General features: G+C 42.7%; 2 protein-coding genes across 2 annotated transcripts in view; both read left to right on the top strand.

Moving 5' to 3' along the window:
- The first annotated feature begins 337 nt into the window (after positions 1-337).
- Positions 338-3,661, top strand: LOC131133264 (zinc finger protein 665-like). Its single transcript, XM_058078925.1, has 2 exons — positions 338-570; positions 1,971-3,661. Exons 1-2 carry the CDS (start codon positions 414-416, stop codon positions 2,753-2,755), a joined length of 942 nt encoding a protein of 313 aa, XP_057934908.1. The 5' UTR covers positions 338-413; the 3' UTR covers positions 2,756-3,661.
- An 869-nt stretch (positions 3,662-4,530) lies between these two features.
- The window catches only part of nfasca (neurofascin homolog (chicken) a), an 87,127-nt gene continuing 68,673 nt past the window's right edge, over positions 4,531-22,984 (top strand). Inside the window, exon 1 of the mRNA XM_058078892.1 lies at positions 4,531-4,737. The gene's annotated coding sequence lies outside the window, so the exon portion shown is untranslated. The remainder of the gene's footprint in view (positions 4,738-22,984) is intronic.

Here is a 22,984-nt window from a genome sequence, read left to right as displayed (position 1 = left end):
TCTAAAAAATGTACACAAAATACATTTCTCGCTAAACATTAATCAGTGAGCATTTAGCGGACACGGTTTCCACTACCACAACCCTAAATATGTTCCACACCCAAGACTCATAAATTGCTAACAAAGCAGCAAGAGCGGCATCTAGCGGCCGATGTGGTAAACTACTCATAAACACCCATAGTAGTTGTGTAAAAAAAATAAAAATACGGCAAATTTACGGAAGAATAAAAGAATATGACAGCAAAAAAATAAAATATACGAGTTTTCCGGGTAAAACGGGAGGGTTGACTGGTATATAATACGTAATTTAAACACCCTCATCTCGCCGAGGCTCTGCTTTTCACTTCCGGGTCTTTAGACGTCATCGGAAAGCGGTTGTGTGTCTTTTGTAGAGGAAAATAAAAGATAAAAAAATGACTAAACTGGAGATGTTGAACGTGTTTCTCAAGGACAGATTGACGCTGGCAGCCGAGGAGATTTTCCAGGCCGTCAAAAAGATTCTTATTGATTTTCAGAATGAAAAAGAAGAAAATGATCGTCTTCATCGAGTCTTCATCATGCCCCATGCAGGTAACATCTACCTGTCACCCTCAGCATCATCTCTGCATGTCTACTTCACCTTCATGGACTCTCCTCGTCTTTTAGACACATTCCCATGAGCCTTTGCTCTTTCCAGGCATGGCTTCTTTCATCTTCACTTTTAACAATGTGATGGAAATGACGATGACAAAGTTCAAGCGCCTATACAGCTAAATGTTAACAATGGAACATCTGGCAAAGTATTTGAACATAAAAAACAACATGAAGTCTTATCTTTCCTCATGTATGCTTTACATGATGCTAGCTTTGTAATCACCAACATGCTAGGCCACTTAGATGACATCGTGCATTGATCGTTGCGTTAAATGACGTCATTCAATGATTAATCACCTCGATTATATCATTCTCTAATTAAGAAGTTACATTATACAGTTTATTGATTCACTGAACAGTTAAATTACGTAATACTTATACAATACTTGATTGTTTAATTAATTGATTCATTCATATATTTATTTTAGTGTAATACGATTAATAATCTAAAATAAAAACATTAAAATAATTCTATTCATTGATTAATCGGTGATATTAGCTCATCCATTGGTTAGTCATAGGATATTGTTCAATGATTAGACAAATTATTAATGATTAAAGTATTGATTAATCAGCTATATTAAAGATGACACTTGATTAATCAGATTCTGCATTCAATGATTACTCACTTGATTATATACTCCATTAATTGGTTGGAAGACATCACTTACTGAGTGATCAGTTAAATGACATTGTACATTGATCGATTAGGTTACATGATTGAAAGATTAATCGCATAATTATGCCATCCATTTTCAATATCATAATATTGTCAATATCATTCAATGATCCGTCCATCCATCCATTAAACACTTAAATTATATAACTGATTAATCACTTACATTATGGATGACCTCATTCAGTGATTAATCACTTACATAATGGCATTCAATAATTAATCACTTAGATGATATAATTCATTGATTTATCAGTTAGATGATACGATGCATTGATTGATCCATTAAATTATTTAATGCTGATGTGACTAATCTCTTAGATTATATAATTCTTTGATTAATCAGTTAGCTTGCACGGTTCATTGATTTATCTTTCAGGTGACATTATTCATTGATTAATCTGTGGGACAGCATCACTCATTCATTAATTAGTTAGGGTACATCAGTCAATGATTAATCACAAAGATTATATGATTCACTGATTAATCGGTTAGATGAGAGCATCCGTTGATGAATCAGTCAGACGAAATCAGTGAATGATTGTGCAAGTATGACCTTCCTCACAGCAACATTTTTACTATGAAAAGAACATTTCATACCATTTTTGATGTAGTATGTTGACGTTAGGAACAAAAAATGACTTCATATCTAACTTTTCAGAAGCTCCATCTGTCCGGCTGCAAGGAGATGATCGAGCGAGCGAATGCGAAAGGAAAAGCGGTGTACAACTGCAAGCGCACGTTAAAGAGGAGGCCGAACTTCAGGACATTCCCAGCATTTGCGTGCTTGACGCCAGATACCCCAAGGAGGAAGCGTGTGGTCAACCGAGGTCAAATTCTCCATCCGTTCAAACTACCTCTCCTCCAACTCGGCCGTGCAAGGAGACGAAAAGAAACGGGAGCAACGAGGACGGCTTTCCAGTCAGCTCCTCGTCTTCCACGCAGACGGTGGTGCGTTCAGGCTGGGGAGCAACCGGCAGCGATCTTCATGGCACTTTGAAAAAAGTTCCATCGGCGTCCGTCAGAAAGCAAGGCAAAGAACTACTTTGGTCAAACAGAAAGCAAAGCGTAAACACGCTAAAAAGCGGCACCAAACCCGTGAAGCCGCCAGCTCCTCCTTCCTCTCACTCCGCCCTCCAGCGGTGGCACGGCTGTAAAGAATGCGGCAAAGGATTCAGCTTTGCCTGCCAGCTGGAGGTCCACATGCGTTGGCACAGGAAGGAGAGGCCGTACAGTTGCGCCGTGTGCCCCAAGAGCTTCACCACCGTCAGCATGCTGAAGAGACACCATCGCATCCACACCGGAGAGAAACCCTTCCGCTGCCACGTCTGCGACAAACGCTTCAATCAGTCTGCACACCTGAACACGCATTTTAGGCTGCACACCAGACAGGCGGGCGGCTGGAACTCACCGCCGTACCCGAGAAACCCCCAGTCTACTTTGTAAAGTCTGTCCTTATGTAACTCTATACATACTGTGTGTCTCCATTGTATTAAATGTATTCTGTTCACGTTGTTTTGTTCAGCTAACGTCCATTTTGTGCAAAAAAACAAACATTTTGGATTTTCAAATATCTCTACCAAAGTATTTGGAGTAGTTTTTATGATATACTGTACGCACATGTTCAATACTTTAAAACCGGTTGAAAAATTGCAATGCATGATGCCAGTGTTTCCAGGAAGCTAATGGGAATGTTCTTCCAGACGTCCATAAAGTTTACTCAGTTGGATTCAGATCAGGGGAACAGAAGATGCAGTCCGGTCCAAAAGAGTCCTGTTGAAAAAAGCCAGTCATTACCACACATATGAGGGCCTTCTCCGGCTGCCGTTTGACGCCCCTGCACAACCTGAAAGCTCCATTTTTTTTCATTGAAGGATCGTGATGGCACCCCCTCGGCTGCAGTAACGTCGGAAGCCATCAGTACTCTCAAGAGGGAATCAAACTTCATTCCACCTTTCAATGTCCAATGTTTGGTACTCATGCAAATTCCAAATTGGGTAATTTTTTTGCCGTTGAAGGACTCGGAACCAGTAATCAGTAATAGTCCCATGTCTTGACGGACAGCTAAATGTTTCTGTCTTACTCCCTTTTGAAGTTCATGTCAGAACCTCCTTAAAAATCCAACAGTGTGAAATAAAAAATTAAATTCCTACATTTTTTTAAACTGCTCTTAAAATTTTGTTCAGGGGTGTACCACCACAGACCATAAACCATAACACAAACATAACCATAAAATACTGCTTTTCATAGATGTTGGTATGTAAGTAACATAGTTTGTATGTGTTGTACGTTTGTCTAATTCCTTAAATTATACATTTTTGCTCATTTTTTCCAATATATAATAAAGTCTATGTATTGTTTAATTGTTTCTTTATAATGTGCGACAGCCCCCCCACCAAAAAAATGTATCTAGCTAGCAAATGAACACGTGAAACTAGGTATCTTAGCATGTGGAAGGCCTTGTGGTGTGCCGTCGGGGCCAGCAAAGCCTTCTTTGCTGGCCTAACCATTTCCAGAAACACTGACCTACATTTCCCAGAATTTAGTCTCATCTTTTTTTGACTGTAGTGCTTTTTGGTCCAATCAGATTTCAGATTTCATGTGTTGCCATGTCATTGTAATCTGCCCAGGGCCTTCAGAATCAGGAGCGCTGGCTAGCCACTGGTACATACACACTATTAGCTATGTTTTTCTACTTTGGTCATATTATTAGATAAATATTAATTGTGAAGTGCTTCAGATGATGTTGTAGTAGTCTTGTAGTGTTTTTTTTATTTAAAAAAATATTAAAAAATTATTGAAATTATTATTGTATTTAAGTAATAACTTCATTCAATGTATTATATTCTTTATGCGATGGTATGAAATACACAACTATGTAAAATGTACCAATTCCTAATTGGTAGGAGGGAACATGTGTGGCTCGTCAATCCTGTCAATTAAGGGTACCTATGGAGTAAACACAACACATGAAAGGAAGCGTAACAAAATAAAAGTATTTAAACAGGAAATTGACGTAATAAAGAAATTCAGCACAAGTTTTATCAGCAAACAACAAGATATTTTTGTACAAGATAGCATACAAGATAAAAACTTACATGTTTTCTATAAACTACAATCTACAGTGTCAACATACATACATATGTTCTACTTTACATTTATTGATGGATGTGTTCACGTCATCACGTGGTCACGTGTGCTAGCTAAACAACGCGAGAAGAAGAAGAAGATGATGAAGAAGTAGTAGTACTAGCAGAAGTGACGCCAGCAAAGTCCAGCGCAAGGACCAAAGGACAAGTACCTGCGTCGCAGTGACAGGAAGTGCTCGTCCACAGTTCCGGTAGACGGAGACAGGCAGGGAGAGTCACTCACAGTGACGGTGGCGGTGGCGGTGCAGCCACGGGTAGAAGACCCGCGGACCAGCACAGGTAAAAACACACCTTTTATATACTTTCTACTACATTGTACTGTTATGATACTGCGCTACGGCGTCAAAGTGACGATGAGAAGGATGCGGAAAATGACAGCAGGTTGACGCAGCAACCCCCCCCCCCCTTTCCCAACCCCCCCTCCTCCCCCCACGCGCATCCTCTGGATGATGCAGCGCTTTTTGCTGCTCTGCGCAAACTCAACATACGTCATCTAAACTACCATTAAGTCACTTAACTGTTTTTTTGTGTATAATGTGTGTGTGTGTTAGCATGATTTGTGTCATTGCAGAGGATTTGTGCACGGGTGTGTGTGTGTGTGTGATGTTAGCATGACGGTGTGTGTGTGTGTGTGTGTGTGTGTGTGTGTGTGTAACCTATGTCATTGCAGAGGATGAATTATGTGTGTGATGCCAGCAAAGGTGTCACTGCTGAGGACAAGCAAAGGGGGGCAGTAAAAAGGCGGTGTTGGTCTTGGGCCCATGTCTTCACCCCCCCCCCCCCCCACACACACACACACAGCCTGTCTACATTGGAAATATTGCACAAATGGTTGAAATGTGTTTAGTATTGTATTAGTATCCTTTTAGTCATGACTATGTCAAGTTGACGAGTATAGTACTAGTAGTACTAGTATGCAGCAGTTTTACATACAATAATGTAATACTTTTGCAGCATGACATTGCACTTTTGGTGGCCGTTATTTATGTCATTTTCTACCGCTTATCACGGGGGGTGCTGGAGCCTATCCCAGCTGTCTCCGGGCGAGAGGCGCGGTCCACCCTGGACTGGTTGCCAGCCAATCACAGGGCACATATAGACAAACAACCATTCACACTCACATTCATACCTATGGACAATTTGGAGTCACTATTTAACATAGCATGTTTTTTGAATAGGCTGCACAGTGGTCGAGTGGTTAGTGCTTAGGCCACACAGCTAGGAGACCCGGGTTCAATTCCACCCCCAGCCAATCACAGGGCACATATAGACAAACAACCATTCACACTCACATTCATACCTATGGACAATTAGCCTAGCATGTTTTTGGAATGGGCTGCACGGTGGTGGAGTGGTTAGTGCTCAGGAAACACAGCTAGGAGACCCGGGTTCAATTCCACCCCCAGCCAATCATGAGGCACATATACACAAACAACCACTCACACTCACATTCATACCTATGCACAATTAACCTAGCATGTTTTTGGAATGGGCTGCATGGTGTTGGAGTGGTTAGTGCTCAGGAAACACAGCTAGGAAACACGGGTTCAATTCCACCCCCAGCCAATCACAGGGCACATATACACAAACAACCATTCACACTCAAATTCATACCTATGGACAATTAACCTAGCATGTTTTTGGAATGGGCTGCACGGTGTTGGAGTGGTTAGTGCACACAGCTAGGAGATTTGGGTTCAATTCCACCCCAGCCAATCACAGGGCACATATAGACAAACAACCATTCACACTCACATTCATACCTATGGACAATTAGGCTAGCATGTTTTTGGAATGAGGAAGCACCCGGAGAAAACCCACCCATGCACGGGGAGAACATGCAAACTCCACACACAGATAGTCGAGTGTGGCATTGAACTCATGTTTCCTAGCTGTGAGGTCTACACGCTAACCACTCGACCGCCATGCAGTCTGAGTAAAATACAGCATCTTTGAATTTGGTAAGAAATATCATTCTAACAAATTCGCCACCCAGTAAAAATGGCGGCTTGGTTTCAGGCGTATCCATGACCATGATCACATCTGAATGGAACGCTAAGGTGAAACCACCCAAACGTCCATCACTGGCTCGCGGAGGCCCCACTCCTTTGTATCTTAACAACCGGCATTTGACGCCACAAAAGACCAAAACCATTCCTATCTGGACTTGCCTCCTCATATGTCCTATCTAGTCACATTGTGTCCCACCGAGTCATTGAGCATGGTATTGATGAAACCTGCTCAGATGAGAGGCGAAGCATCTTTTCCGACAACCTGAACATTCCACTTGCAGTCAATTCAATGCCCGGAGATCACTCCTATCAGCTTCCATGGAGAATATATTCGGCCTGGAGCACCCTGGCGTCTGAGTGAATGCTCTGCTTCCGAACATAGTATTTTTTCCAGCGTGAATTAAATATGTTGAGGCAGCCACAGCAGCTCTCACGTTGCTGCGATATCAAGCCAAGTTTTACATGCTTGACTTCATTGGCCTTGTGATATTTCCTCAGATAGCTAGCTGTCCTAGCTTCTGTGCTAAAGTTGGTCATGTGATGAAAGATACAGATACAGGAAATGTGATCTTTTGGTGTCATGTGTCAGTAGTTTGACAAACGTGAAATAAAGGTCACATGAGACCGAAATGGAGTTCTTAGCGTGATGTGACCTGGACGTGTTTGGAGGTGGAGAAATGGTGAATATGAGTCCTACTGTTATGACAACGGTCATCCAGGGTTAAACATCCGTGGTTTGGTCTTCCAAGGCGAACAGGTCCAAGGTGACGAGCCGGACAAAGAGTCAGAAGACTTTGTGTTATTTGAACACAAATAGAACAAACTGTTCTGTTCTACCACTATTGCTATCATATGCTAGCCAGTGGTTTCTGTTGGCGACTGAGTCTGATCACCAGAATCCTCGAAATCAGGGATCTCAAAGTCAATTTACTTGGGGGCCACTGGAGCTCCGGTCTGGGTGAGGCTGGGCCGCATCAAGTTTTAAAAAAAAACAACACTTTTTCAGTGTTTTGATCTCAGTCATGGATGATGAGAGAAAAAGCAAAACAGGCAGGCTCGTTCTCTTGCGTATGGGCGGGGCAAAATCACGTCAATTGTGTCCGGTGTGCACGCAGCTTTAAGCTGTTATTTCTGGCTTCATGAAACCATACGGCATCCATATCAAACTATTAAGGCGGGGGGCCTCAAACTAGCATCCTGCGGGCCGCATTTGGCCTTCGGGCCGCAAGTTTGAGACCCCTGCTCTAAATGGTTCAGGCATCAGCGACTACTGTATCAATCTTGCTGGTGCTGAGGAAAAGTTTGACAAACACATCCCTGTGGTGCAGAACATTAGTTCCACCTAACCACCGTTTCCGCTTGGAGTCATTTCACTGCAGCACACAACTTTCCATGAGAGAGCAGAACGTGAACTGCCTATTTTCCGTAGGAGTTGTCAATAAAACCGTGTCTTACGTGAACTGCAAGGAGTAGGCAAGTTATCCATGTTTACTTTGGTTGGTTCCAAGTTTTCTGACTATGTTAGCTTTGACTTAAATTCTGAAGCATGATTAAACTCATAAATCTGTGAATATTGGACGCTCTCCAATATTGAGTGAGAGGCGGGGTTCTCCCTGGACTGGTGGCCAGCCAATCACAGGGCACATATACGTAGACAAACAACCATTCACACTCACATTCATACTTATGGACAATATGGAGTCGCTAATTAACCTAGCAATGCAGTGTGGGAGGAATCGCAAACTCCACACAGAGATGCCCAAGGGTGGAATTCAAACTCGAACTCAGAATTGCACTCATGTGCTAATCACAAAATTTCAGGCTCCTCCACTGTGCTTAGCTGTAAGGTGGGGTCCCGCACGGGTCAATATTAAAACCCCTGTTTTTTTTCCTTTTTAAACTACCCTGGGTTCTATTATGCGGACTGACGGCAGCCAGGTTTATGTTCCATTCACGCAGAAGGACGCATTATCAGTTCTACTACTCCTTGAATGCACTGATTACATTAAAGCAGGGGTGCTCACACTTTTTCAGCATGCGAGCTACTTTTAAAATGACCGAGTCAAAATGATCTACCCACTACAAAAATGCAAAACATCTATTTATTTTCAAATGTATTGAGGATTATTTGTACGTACAATGTATGTTGATGTACCTTACATAACCAAATGAGCCAATATTGCAAAACACACATAATTAACAATTAACATTTTTTGTAATTACCTGAGTTTACTTTGATGACTTGCACTGAATTGAACCAGCCAGGGATGCATAGTCCGGACAGTAGCTGCTGATAGCCAGCCTCAAGCACACTTCCAAATGTTTATCAGTCATGGATAATATCCATATCATAATATCCGTATAATATTCCATATCCGTATGGAAGTGATATGTTTTTGCCTTTTTACTTGGTCCAGCTCCTTCACTCATTTTAGTGACCATAAACTTTAGCGAGGGCTTTAAAATCTCGCAATTCGCCGACTAGCTTAGCACTTTGCATCGTTGTTTACGCATGAGCGGTGACCTAAAGGTCAAAATTCAGTTGTCATCTGACTGGTTGTCCTGTATGTCAATCAAGTAACGGGGATGGATCATAGGCTGACATCGTAAGTTCTGCTGCACTTAGAGACGTCGTTTGATTTGATTGGTTGCCCGAAGGGCAACATTCAGTTGTCATCTGAATGGCTGCCCTGTATATCAATCAAGTGACGGCATTGATGCTGGGATGATATTTTTTTAATGTCACGCCGCGATCGACCAGCGATCGACCAGTACCACCTCCGCGATCGACCGGTAGCTCGCGATTGACTTAATGAGCACCCCTGCATTAAAGCATTTAGAAAGTGAAAGTGAAAGCAAAGAACGTCAAATGGGCATGGTACTGAAGGCCAGCATTTTTCCTTGAGGCGAATGTCAATGGTGAACTCTACGCTTTGAGGCGGTAATCCATGCCATTAGCCCGTCTGGATTACTGCAGTGCACTTTACTTTGGAGTCAGCCAGTCTTCTGGCTCGCGTCTGCAGCTGGTCTAAAACGCTGCTGCACATCTTTTAACCGGAATCTATAAAAAAAGATCATCTCACATACTGTTATAAATAAGTATTTGTACATTTGGTATATACAGCTTCATTAATGTACATTTTATTTTACAATTAAGTGGTTCCTTGAGCAGCTGCGTCATACTCGGTTGTCCTTTAACTCTTTGTCCTTCTCACGTTACACGAGCTGCACCATGCACGCGTGCTTCTCTTTTTTTTTCCGCCATTGTTATCAATATCAGCCGCCATCTACATACCACCGTCGCTTTGAAAGCCGACGATATGTATACTAGGGAAAGATGCGAGGATGGAGGCAGGGAAGCATTGGGAAGTGTGATGCTGCTCCAGGCATGGCCTCCTCAGAGACCAAAATAACAATTAGAATTACAATGAATTATTCTAATCCAAGATGCTGAATATGGATAATATAATTTAATATGATACACCAAATAATACAATGAAAGATCAACATTTGTGTCATTTTTTTCCTCATAAAACATGATTGTGTGTGTGTAATTTTAGAAACATATACTGTATGTTTTTTTCATGACGTAGCGTTTGCCATTCATTTAAGTCACATAGTTAATAGGGTGTTTTTCCACAGTTGGCCAACAGAGGTCAGCAGAGAGTAACATAAAGATGCTGCATTTTTTAAGAACCTTAAACAGGAAGAAAAAAAACTAAAGATTGCCAGAAAATGTAAAACAATTGATAATTTTCAAATTTTAATTGGTTGAGTTTTATATTCACTGTTGTGGGCCATTTTCAAATCAGAATTAATTGTGCTATGGTAAGATTAATTACTTTATTTTTGTGTACCATCTGCCTGTGGATCACCACGATCAATTCTCTTATTGGCAGATGCTTTTGGAAGCAATTGGTTGCAATTTCCATTATTGCTAAAGAGCGACATCTGTGGAAATTTGTGGTTTTTGAGCAGACTAATGAGTAATAGCGAACAACAAAACCTACAAATATTTCAACTTTATTCCTTATTCTTGATGTTTGTTAATATTCTGTAAATGTTATGACTTTATTTCATAATTTTATAACTTTTTCCCCGAATAGATTTTCCAAAAATGGCTTATTTACTTTGTTTCGCATAACATGATGACAAATTATGTATTTTATACATATAATAATATTAATATAATAATATAAATGATATATAATATAAATATAATAATTAATACTAATATAATAATGTTATATTATTTATAATATTTCAACTCTATACTGTTGAAATGATAATTAATGAATAGTTTATTATTGTAAAATTATGACTTTTTCTCAATAGAGAACAACTTTTTTTTCGTCATTTTTTGACTGCATTGTGATTTTTCTATTTTTGCTGTTTGCTTGTTTTTTGAAAATGTTTAATTATTTAATATGTCAACATTATGCTACCAAAATATTATTTTCCTTCATTATATTACCGCATTATTCTTGTAAAATTATGACTTTAGTCATTAAAAAATGTTCTTATTAAATGATATAAACAGGTACGGGGCAATAATGGCCCACAGACCGCTCTTTGGACACCCATAATAAAGGACAAGCCTGTACCGCATCCTCTTCAAAAAAAAAATCTGCAACGAGGAAAACTCCAAAGGTCACCTCTCTGCTCCCATGATGCACACTGACAAAACTCTTAGCAGTGATTTTTTCCACAGGCTACTTTCTAAATGCAGCTGTCCTATAGTTAGAATACATTCAGCACATCTAATACTCAGAGACAAAGCTCCTTATCCGGTCAAAGCTGCTAGTCAGATGTTGTCATCATTCAAGTCCTTTTTTTAAAATCTTAATTGTTGATATTAAATGCTGTGCTGTCAGTTCTAACCTGCAAATTGATTGTTGGCGTCTTCCCCGTGTAGGTCATGTGTAGGATGGCGTCATTTGATATGGCCTTTGGAAGTGAAGTGCAGATACATGAAAACAACTAAGGAGCCTCCATTTTCTTTTCAAAGGGGTTGATCTTTTGTCTTTCTCTCAGCCGGGGATGCCACTTCAATGAGAGCCGTGCTAGATAGGTTGCAGCGTGATCCACATATGCAGATGTGACACTTTGGTCTTTTCAGCTTTAATAAGGAGAAGAAAAAAAAAAACACAGCTTTGCATGATGTCACACACTTGTTAAGGGGAAAAAAATCTGCTGCTGGCTCCAATTGGCCCCCCATCAATGGTAACAAGCTTTGGGTACAGTGACAGAAAGAGTTTGTTAAGTTTCATTTGATTTCAATGATAAGATTGCTTTCTAATGATACCGCCTTAGGGAAACAGTAGTGGTCCAAACACGGATCCCTGTGGGACACCATGCCTGTGGTCTTTATTACTGACAAAACAGCCTACTTGATTGCAACCAAAGATGGATGCCTACAGGGTTCCTCCCACCATATATCCCATCTGTCACCTCAGTGACCTTTTCCCTTCAAATGATTGAGTGTAGCTTGCTAGTTGATTGGTGGCCCATCAACAACAAAAGACGTTCTTCATCATGAAGAAGACCCACCCTAACCGGATAACAAAAGGACATCCTTCCTGCTGGATGCATTAGCCTCAGGTGTCTCCCACTCTCTGACTGGCTGTCATTGCTTTATTGATCATAGTTAACACTTTGCTGGATCAATAGTTCTGTCGCTGCCCTGTCATCCAATATGGCTACTCTTATACCTTTTAGTTGCGGTGCAAGGGAGGGGGTTGCAAAAAAAAACCCAAACAGAAAGCATTCCTAGACTTACAGCTTTAAAATGAGAAACCTGATCATCCATTCATCATTTTCTGTACCGAGGGTCGTGGACATGCTGGAGCCTATCCCAGCTGTCTTTGATCTAAATGCAGTGAGAAGACAACAACCATCCATTCATTTTCATATCCTCCGCTTATTCTCACTAGGGTGGCGGGGGCATGCTGGAGCCTATCCCAGCTGTCTTTGATCTAAATTCAGAGAGACGACAACAACCATCCATTCATTTTCATATCCTCCGCTTATTCTCAATAGGGTGGCGGGGGCATGCTGGAGCCTATCCCAGCTGTCTTTGATCTAAATGCAGAGAGAAGACAACAACCGTCCATTCATTTTCATATCCTCCGCTTATTCTCACTAGGGTGGCGGGGGCATGCTGGAGCCTATCCCAGCTGTCTTTGATCTAAATGCAGAGAGAAGACAACAACCATCCATTCATTTTCATATCCTCCGCTTATTCTCACTAGGGTGGCGGGGGCATGCTGGAGCCTATCCCAGTTGTCTTTGATCTAAATGCAGTGAGAAGACAACAACCATCCATTCATTTTCATACCCTCCGCTTATTCTCACTAGGGTGGCGGGGGCATGCTGGAGCCTATCCCAGCTGTCTTTGATCTAAATGCAGAGAGAAGACAACAACCATCCATTCATTTTCATATCCTCCGCTTATTCTCACGAGGGTGGCGGGGGCATGCTGGAGCCTATCCCAGCTGTCTTTGATCTAAATGCAGAGAGAAGACAACAACCGTCCATTCATTTTCATATCCTCCGCTTATTCTCACTAGGGTGGCGGGGGCATGCTGGAGCCTATCCCAGCTGTCTTTGATCTAAATGCAGAGAGAAGACAACAACCGTCCATCCATTTTCATATCCTCCGCTTATTCTCAATAGGGTGGTGAGGGCATGCTGGAGCCTATCCCAGCTGTCTTTGATCTAAATGCAGTGAGAAGACAACAACCATCCATTCATTTTCATATCCTCCGCTTATTCTCACTAGGGTGGCGGGGGCATGCTGGAGCCTATCCCAGCTGTCTTTGATCTAAATGCAGTGAGAAGACAACAACCGTCCATTCATTTTCATATCCTCCGCTTATTCTCACTAGGGTGGCGGGGGCATGCTGGAGCCTATCCCAGCTGTCTTTGATCTAAATGCAGAGAGACGACAACAACCATCCATTCATTTTCATATCCTCCGCTTATTCTCAATAGGGTGGCAGGGGCATGCTGGAGCCTATCCCAGCTGTCTTTGATCTAAATGCAGAGAGAAGACAACAACCATCCATTCATTTTCATATCCTCCGCTTATTCTCAATAAGGTGGCGGGGGCATGCTGGAGCCTATCCCAGCTGTCTTTGATCTAAATGCAGTGAGAAGACAACAACCATCCATTCATTTTCATATCCTCCGCTTATTCTCAATAAGGTGGCGGGGGCATGCTGGAGCCTATCCCAGCTGACTTTAGGATAGGCACACCTTGGACTTGGTCACCAGCCAGGACCTTTGGGAAAATACTCAACAAAATTTGAGACCAAATTTTTTTTTTGTCTTAGAAAACGTTTCAGAAAAAGTCAAATACGGTGGTGGTAGTGTGATGGTTTGGGGCTGTTTTGCTGCCTCAGGACGTGGAAGACTTGCTGTGATAAATGGAAGCATGGTTTCTGTTGATGGAGAATGTCTGGCCATCTGGTGGTGACCTCAAGCTGAAACCAAGTTGGGTTCTGCAGCAGGACAATGATCCAAAACACCCCAGCAAGTCCACGTCTGAATGGCTGAAGTCTTTCTATTGCTTTCTATGTGCAGTAACTGTGGAGCAGTGATTGCAGTACAGTCATACTTCATAATATTTCTAATATTATAGCTGTTTTAATGAAACAATGCAAGCAGTGGATCCTTGACATCCATAGAGAATATGAACACATCCCAATCTTGTCACTCTCTCTTTGCAGTCTGTCACCAGCTTCTCCAACCCCCTTCTTTCCTTTCAGCATCTCAGCAGATGGACAGTAGGGCATGCCGTCCCCCCCTCACCCTCTCCTCCAAGTCTTTTGATAGTTGCACTAGCTCTCCCATCTCCATCCGCTCCTGCCGCCTCAGGGGCTGACTCCCCATTGTGCCTATTGTTTGGTTTTGAATGTGGATTCATTACAGACAGCAGCAGTGGACAGCAAGATGGGGGCAGCGGACGGCAGATATAGAAAACAAATAGGATCAGAGAGGAAAATGACCACATCGACTGAGGGGAGTTTAAGACGGAGAAGACGAAGGGAGGGGATTGGATTTGTAAAACAACCCCCCCCTCCCCAAATAAAAAAAAACGGATTAGTGAGAGATGAGATGGATAAAACACTAGGGGGCAGTTGATAGAAAGTCAAATGAAGAGTGATAACAGCTCCAATTTGTAACGTTACCTGACGGTAGTGGCCGTGCTGTGAGGTGTCACTACGCCAGTAATGTAGTTCTTTGGTGTAACAGCATTAAAAATAATAATAACAATATCGCTGTATCTTGGTTAATATTAGGGATCGACCGATATGGGTTTTTTTGGGGCCAATGCCGATACCGATTTTTTTCTATCACCCTTAGCCGATGGCCGATTTTGCTTGGGCCGATATTTGTGGCCGATACTGCTTTTGCTCCCTCAATTTCACGCCGCGACTGTGTGTGTTGCGGGGTCCTCTGCCACCGGGGCAACACAAAGCTGCCCCGGCGGATGCCTGACTGTAAATCATGCGGCGGAAAATATATCGGCGAATCTACGCGCATATCGGCCGATACCGATTCAAGGAAAAAATGCAAATATCGCCCGATATATAGGCCGGCCGATGTATCGGTTGATCCTTAGTTAATATGCAAGTGACATTGGTTTTGTCAAAAGACTTTAGCCATTTTGTGCATTCAGACAAAAAAAAAGTGTGTATACATGTCGCACATAAGGATTTTCCTTTAAGGCAGGGGTCTCAAACTCAATTTACCTGGGGGCCACTGGAGCTAGGGTCTGGGCAAGGCTGGGCCACATCAGGTTTTCAAAAAAACCCCAAAAAAACGCATTTATTAAAAACAGATTCCGATTGGTTCCGATTTTCTACAATAAAAGCTCTGATAAAACATTCCACTGTTCTCAAATATCTTCATTTTTATTTTTCTGCACAAAATAAGATGAAAATAAATAAACAAATCAAGAATAAAGAAAATCAATCAGTAATAAATAAATATAATAATAATAATAATAAAACGGCAAATAATAAAAACTTAAGAAACCACATATAGTTGGTGGGTAGACAAATTATTTTTTTCAGATTAAAATGAACAAAGCATTATTAGAGCCCTGTAGACATGACAAAACACGACTATAGTCACATTTATACTCTTTTTATTTACAACATATTGCGCAACTGCAGGGTCTTGAGACACATGCTAACTCGCAAACTAGAGAGCTAGCCACCTAAACGGTAGCCTTCAAGTTATTTCCTTTAAACTTAAATAGCCAAAAACATACCACTTCCACACGGATAGGGAGGATAACTATTAACAGTTATTTAACCTTTAACATGAACATTAATCAAACGTAATAATTTTTTTCTGGGTACATGATACCATACAGCATCCTTATCAAACCTGCGCGGGCTACACTAACATTAAACTTTCATATCAAGGCGGGGGCCTCAAACTAGTGTCCTGCAGGCCACATTTGGCCCGTGGGCCGCGTGTTTGAGACCCCTGCTGTAAGGGCTAGAGCTCCCTTACAGAATGATCTGCATTTTGTTGTTGTTGCATTTGGAGGAGGAAAAGCCGCAGGTCCCACGGGTGCAGGAAAAGTGCGTCACCAACCTTACTATTCTTGTGGGTCAGTGACATAAAAGAACATCCGTCTGAAATGAACTACAAAGTTCCACCTGAGGAAACTTTGGGCAGGATCGCAAAGAACCGCAAAGAACCGCAAAGAACCGCAAAGAACCGCAAAGAACCGCAAAGAACCGCAAAGAACCGCAAAGAACCGCAAAGAACCGCAAAGAACCGCAAAGAACCGCAAAGAACTTCAGTCATGAGTGTTTTTTTATGGTGTTCTTATCTTTTCCTATCTCTACCCACACACCAGTTTGATTGGACGGGGCCCCCACCTTGTCAGGGCAGACGGCCAAGCACCTCAAAGGTTGTCGTCCACCTGAGGTAACGTTGGGCAGGAACGCAAAGAACCGCAAAGAACCGCAAAGAACCGCAAAGAACCGCAAAGAACCGCAAAGAACCGCAAAGAACCGCAAAGAACCGCAAAGAACCGCAAAGAACCGCAAAGAACTTCAGTCATGAGTGTTTTTTTATGGTGTTCTTATCTTTTCCTATCTCTACCCACACACCAGTTTGATTGGACGGGGCCCCCACCTTGTCAGGGCAGACGGCCAATCACCTCAAAGGTTGTCGTCCACCTGAGGAAACGTTGGGCAGGAACGCAAAGAACCGCAAAGAACCGCAAAGAACCGCAAAGGACCGCAAAGGACCGCAAAGAACCGCAAAGAACCGCAAAGAACCGCAAAGAACCGCAAAGAACCGCAAAGAACCGCAAAGAACCGCAAAGAACCGCAAAGAACTTCAGTCATGAGTGTTTTTTTTATGGTGTTCTTATCTTTTCCTATCTCTACCCACACACCAGTTTGATTGGACGGGGCCCCCACCTTGTCTGGGCAGACGGCCAATCACCTCAAAGGTTGTCGTCCAGAGGAATATGCATCCTCAGATCAGTGATTGGAATGCCAACACACACGCAGATCAAACATGCATGAAGACACACAGCATTTTCACTTCTGTATTAGAATGCCTCCAGGGGCATGATGGGAATTGGTAATCCCGCTAAAGTTCGAGGCAATAACACTACAAGTCATACCGGCTCTAAGATGAAGAATAATATTTCGGTGTCCTCTAAAGGTCAGAAATAAAATGGTCCACTTGCACAAACAGTCCATATTCCGAGGGATTCCAATCCGTGCCATCAATTATCCGAGACAAAGCAGTCAAAATCAAATGTCAGGACAGAAATGAAAGATCAGTCAAGAACATTAAAGCTAGCAAGCTCTTCAAGACACGCGCATACTAAGAGTTGAGCTATGAACAACGGAGGAGTGATGGAGGTCAGACTTAATGGAGTGATTCCTCACCAAATGCCACTCAGAGTGCATCCGTGTCCTTTGCGCCTCGTATACCCGAACTAATAATTCAATTGCCAATCACTGACTATTCAATTAGGCACACCACGACGATATTAAGCTTTGAGCGATATCACTCTTTGATATTGTTGACGTTGTTAAATGGGTTTTCTACACAGGTCAGTGGTTACGAAGTGGTCTTTTTGTCAGTACCCCCTCACTTAGTACACTGCTTGCAAATGTATGGGACCACCACCCAATTTTCTCTTATGAGTTTGAAAAAAATATTCTATGAGGAAAGTCCCATTTGTTTATTGAGCACAATCTGTAGACAAAGTGCTTTACCGAAAATCAATTATTCATTCATTTTCTTCCGCTTATCCTAACAAGGGTTGCGGGGGGTGCTGGAGCCTATCCCAGCTGTCTTTGTCTTTGGTGGCCAGTCAATCACAGGTCACATATAGACAAACAACCATTCACACTCACATTCATACCTATGGACAAATTTGGAGTCGCCAATTAACCTAGCATGTTTTTGGATTGGGCTGCACGGTGGTCGAGTGGTTAGTGCCCGGGCCACACAGCTAGGAGACCCGGGTTCAATTCCACCTCCAGCCAATCACAGGGCACATATAGACAAACAACCATTCACACTCACATTCATACCTATGGACAATTTGGAGTCGCTAATTTACCTAGCATGTTTTTGGAATGGGCTGCACGGTGGACGAGTGGTTAGTGCCCGGGCCACACAGCTAGGAGACCCGGGTTCAATTCCACCCCCAGTCAATCACAGGGCACATATAGGCAAACAACCATTCACACTCACATTCACACCTATGGACAATTTGGAGTCGCCAATTAAGCTAGCATGTTTTTAGAATGGGCTGCACGGTGGTCGAGTGGTTAGTGCCCGGGCCACACAGCTCGGAGACCCGGGTTCAATTCCACCGCCAGCCAATCAGAGGGCACATATAGGCAAACAACCATTCACACTCACATTCATACCTATGGACAATTTGGAGTCGCTAATTTACCTAGCATGTTTTTGGAATGGGCTGCACGGTGGACGAGTGGTTAGTGCCCGGGCCACACAGCTAGGAGACCCGGGTTCAATTCCACCCCCAGTCAATCACAGGGCACATATAGGCAAACAACCATTCACACTCACATTCATACTTATGGACAATTAGCCTAGCATGTTTTTGGAATGTGGGAGGAAACCGGAGTACCCGGAGAAAACCCACACATGCACGGGGAGAACATGCAAACTCCACACAGAGATGGCCTAGGGTGGGATTGAACTCGGGTCTCCAAGTTGTGAGACCTGCGCGCTAACCACTCGACCGCCACGCAGCCCTGAAATTGAACAGTGCAGATAATACAGATACTCAGATATTACAGCTCATACAGAAATATGTGGAATATTTTTTCCACAATCATGATGCTCTACTTTCTTACAATATGAAAAAAAAGTTGTTATTGTTGTACCCTCCCCTCCTGTCTTACCGTTTTTCATGAATTGTAACGACGACAAGTCTCAGTGTGTATTCCCGTGTTAATCAGAGTCATGGAGGAATTATTTAATCAGGTGTACTCGAGCTCAGTACACTCAAACAAAGGCAATAATCCTGTCTCTGACCCCTGAGTGTGTACGCGTGTGTTTGTTTAGGTGTTTGTGTGTGTGTGTGTGTGTCCTTACTGCTTGACTTAACAAGCGTGATTACCAAGTCGAACCCAAGCCCACGGTTCTACCGCACACTTGACACATTTAGGTCACACACACGTGCGCGGGCACACACACACACACACACACACACACTGGGTGTGCATACAGCATATTGATGACTAAGCAGTTATTTCTCTTCTTGAATGACTATTATTATTATTATTATTATTATTATTATTATTATTATTATTATTATTATTATTATTATTATTATTATTATTATTATTATTATTATTATTATTGCATTGCATGTACCCCCCACCCCCTCCCAAACCAGGTCTTCCCGAACCCCATGATGGTGTGGCCAACATGCTCACCACTCAACCACCGTGCCACCCCCATGGAACGATAACAAGAGTATGTGGAAATGGAATTTCGTCCCTCGTTTATAGTGTGGAATTGGTAAAAAAACAAAAAACTTCTGTGTTAATAAACAAAAGCATTTCATTAAAAATAATACAAATCCGGGCTGCACGGTTGTCGAGTGGTTAGCATGCAGACCTCACAGCTAAGAGACCCGAGTTCAATCCCGCCCTCGTCCATCTCTGTGTGGAGTTTGCGGGGGTTTTCCCCGGGTACTCCGGTTTCCTCCCACATTCCAAAACCATGCTAGGCTAATTGGCGACTCCAAATTGTCCATAGGTATGAATGTGAGTGTGAATGGTTGTTTGTCTATATGTGCCCTGTGATTGGCTGGCCACCAGTCCAGGGTGTACCCCGCCTCTCGCCCGAAGACAGCTGGGATAGGCTCCTTTCAAATTAAAAAACTGTAAACATATACTTAATATATGACTATGAGAGTGTTTCTTTTATTTCCATTTATAATGTTTTCCCATAGAGAATGAATGAATTATGACGTTGTCACATGAAAAAAAAATCAATCTAGTGTGAATACATGTGCTGCATGGCCGCATGTATGCATGTACGCTGTATGTATATGTGCTCCATTTCTGTGTGAGAGTGTTAGTGTTATTGATTGTCACAGATGCTCCTCATGGCCGCCGTGACACAGATGGTCACTCAAATCGTCTTCTCTTGTTCTGATGTTGTCTTGGTATTTTCATTAGACATGCAGGGGCTTATACATTGTGTGTGTGTGTGTGTGTGTGTGTGTGTGACTCCGGCGTACACTGCTGACCACCTGCTACATAAGCCATTGTCTCACTAAACATGAGTACATGTTGTCTGCATGTAAGATAATCATAATCATATCACAACTGACAAGAGACTAGTGCATTTACATGGGAATGAAATATGTCTTTATCTACTAACTATAAAATCTATATCTGTAGATATAGTGTGGATGAGGATGGGGATACATGATGATGGGGGGGGGCAGGTGAAGTGGGTTTAACGGGTGAAATGAATAAATGACTTGAGCCTCCGCTAACTCATTAAGTGTGTGTGTCCTTGTGTAAAGACCAGACCTCCTGCTGCAGAGGACAAAACATGGGGGCGGGTGGGGGGTGAGGGGGGGTTAGGGTTCAGACAATAGACATGGCGCGCGTTTGACTTGATGATCAAGGAAGAAGTGTGGATGGCTTGTGACACACACACACACACACACACACATACACAATGCTGCTGAAAGTGCCTAGGGTTGGGTTAATCAGTGCTTCTCAAATACTGGGGCGGTGCCCCCCCTCCTCTCTGGGAGGGCGTGTTGAGCTGTCAGGGGGTGTGTGTGAGAGTGTTACTGCAAACCTGCCAACATGTACTAATTTATTGTACTCACCATGCTCTGTGAGTATCTGTCACAGGCGGGGTACACCCTGGACTGGTGGCCAGCCAATCACAGGGCACATATAGACAGTCAGTCAGTCAGTCAGTCAGTTAGTCTATGGTCAACAGAGTCACACTAGTAATGTCATACTTTTAAAGTGTGACTATAGGGGTGTTATTTCATGTCTGCAGGGCTCTAATAATTTAAAAAGTGATTATCAGGTTTTCATTCATTCATTCATTTTCTACCGCTTATCCTCACGAGGGTCGCGGACGGTGCTAGAGCCTATCCCAGGCGGGGTACACCCTGGACTGGTGGCCAGCCAATCACAGGGCACATATAGACAAACAACCATTCACACTCGCATTCATACCTATGGACAATTTGGAGTCGCTAATTAACCTAGCATGTTTTTGGAATGAGCTGCACGGTGGACGAGTGGTTAGTGCCCGGGCCACACAGGTGGGAGACCCGGGTTCAATTCCACCCCCCGTTAATCACAGGGCACATATAGGCAAACAACCATTCACACTCACATTCATACTTATGGACAATTAGCCTAGCATGTTTTTGGAATGTGGGAGGAAACCGGATAAAACCCACGCATGGCTGTGGGTGGAATTGAACTCGGATCTCCTAGCTGTGAGGCCTGCATGCTAACCACTCGTCTGCCGATAAAGTGATTAATCGAAGGAAAAAAATTAGGTAGATAATTGTGACACCTCAATAAATTGACATGTCAGCTGTCTGAGTCCGTGGAGGCGGGGTCTAGCTACATAATGATTGACTTTAATGTCAATCATGCTGGGGGGCGTTCGTCCCGGCGGTTGGCGCTTGCTGGGGCGTCGCTCGCTGTATTGCAAGGGTCGGACGGTATGAGTTGCCTGGGAGGGCGTGCATGTCATGGTAGCAGCTCCTTTATTTATTTATTTATTTATTTATTTTTTGGGGTCCTGTCCATCCATTGGGGCAGATTATTAATCTAATTATTATCTAAGTATTATTGATCTAAATGACAACAATACTGTCATGATGGATGTGTGTTTGTGTTGTGGTCTGGCATTCACCCGTGTATCTCTCCGTGTGCTTGTGAGTCTCATCCTGGGCATGGCTAGATATTCGGCATCAATGTAACCATGGCAACATGGTGCCAATTACCGGTGTGCTTGTTGTTTATCGTTAGGTCTCTCTGTCTGGAACAGCTGCTCCCTCGCTGCTTTTCTTTCTGTTTTGCTTCCACGCTGGCGTGTCCACGTGCCAGGTTACACACGTGTGGCACACCCATCCACTGAGCTCGTCGCACGTGGCTTTGATTGTCTTATATTTCTTGTCTCGTCATTGCATTTTATTCTGTTTACGTTGATTTCCCGTGTAAAGGATGAATTGTGATCCGGCAGAAGATTTCAAAGCTATAAAAAGTAGTTCAGATCTATCAGTCTGGAAAAGGCTATAAAGCCATTTCTAAGGCTTTGGGACTCCAGCCAACCACAGTGAGAGCCATTATCCGCAAATGGCCAAAACACGGAACAGAGGTGAACATTCCTAGGAGTGGCCGGCCAAACCAAAACGACGACTCATCCAGAGTTCCAAGCCCAAAAGAACATTAAGTCTTGTCTCGATTTTGCAAGAAAACATCTTGCTGATCTCCAAACCTCTGTGGTCTGACGAGACTTGCGCTCTTGGGGTAATGCTGGTTGGCTGGGGAAACTTGGGAAGGTTCACCACAGTTCAGTGTTTTCAATATTTGTGGATACTGGCTCTCGCTGTGGTTGGCTAGAGTCCCAAAGCTTTAGAAATGGCGTTTCCAGACAGATATAGCTCAATTAATCCCAGTTAAATTATATTTTAAATTATATTTTTTCACATCACAGTATTTCTTGTGCTTTTTGTGTTTTTTTTTACTTACTTTTTGTACTTTTTCGGCTCAGTGTCAGTTGCTTCATCACCACGCTTAATGTTTTTTCTTAAGCCCAAAAAAGCAAAAACAGAAGAAAATACTCTTGGTAAACTATACATTACCATCCCATAGATATCGTCCCTTGAACCTGACACGTATCAATAACATCCCGACTTACATCTTTACTAAAAAACGACAGTATAACAACTTTTAATAACAGACTGCTGTCTTCATTCCAAATGTTTC

This window comes from Doryrhamphus excisus, chromosome 1 (assembly GCF_030265055.1).
Source record: "Doryrhamphus excisus isolate RoL2022-K1 chromosome 1, RoL_Dexc_1.0, whole genome shotgun sequence".
NCBI classification, from domain to species: domain Eukaryota; kingdom Metazoa; phylum Chordata; class Actinopteri; order Syngnathiformes; family Syngnathidae; genus Doryrhamphus; species Doryrhamphus excisus.
The sequence above is the reverse complement of the archived record's forward strand: the minus strand, read 5'-3'. Positions and strand labels throughout refer to the sequence as shown.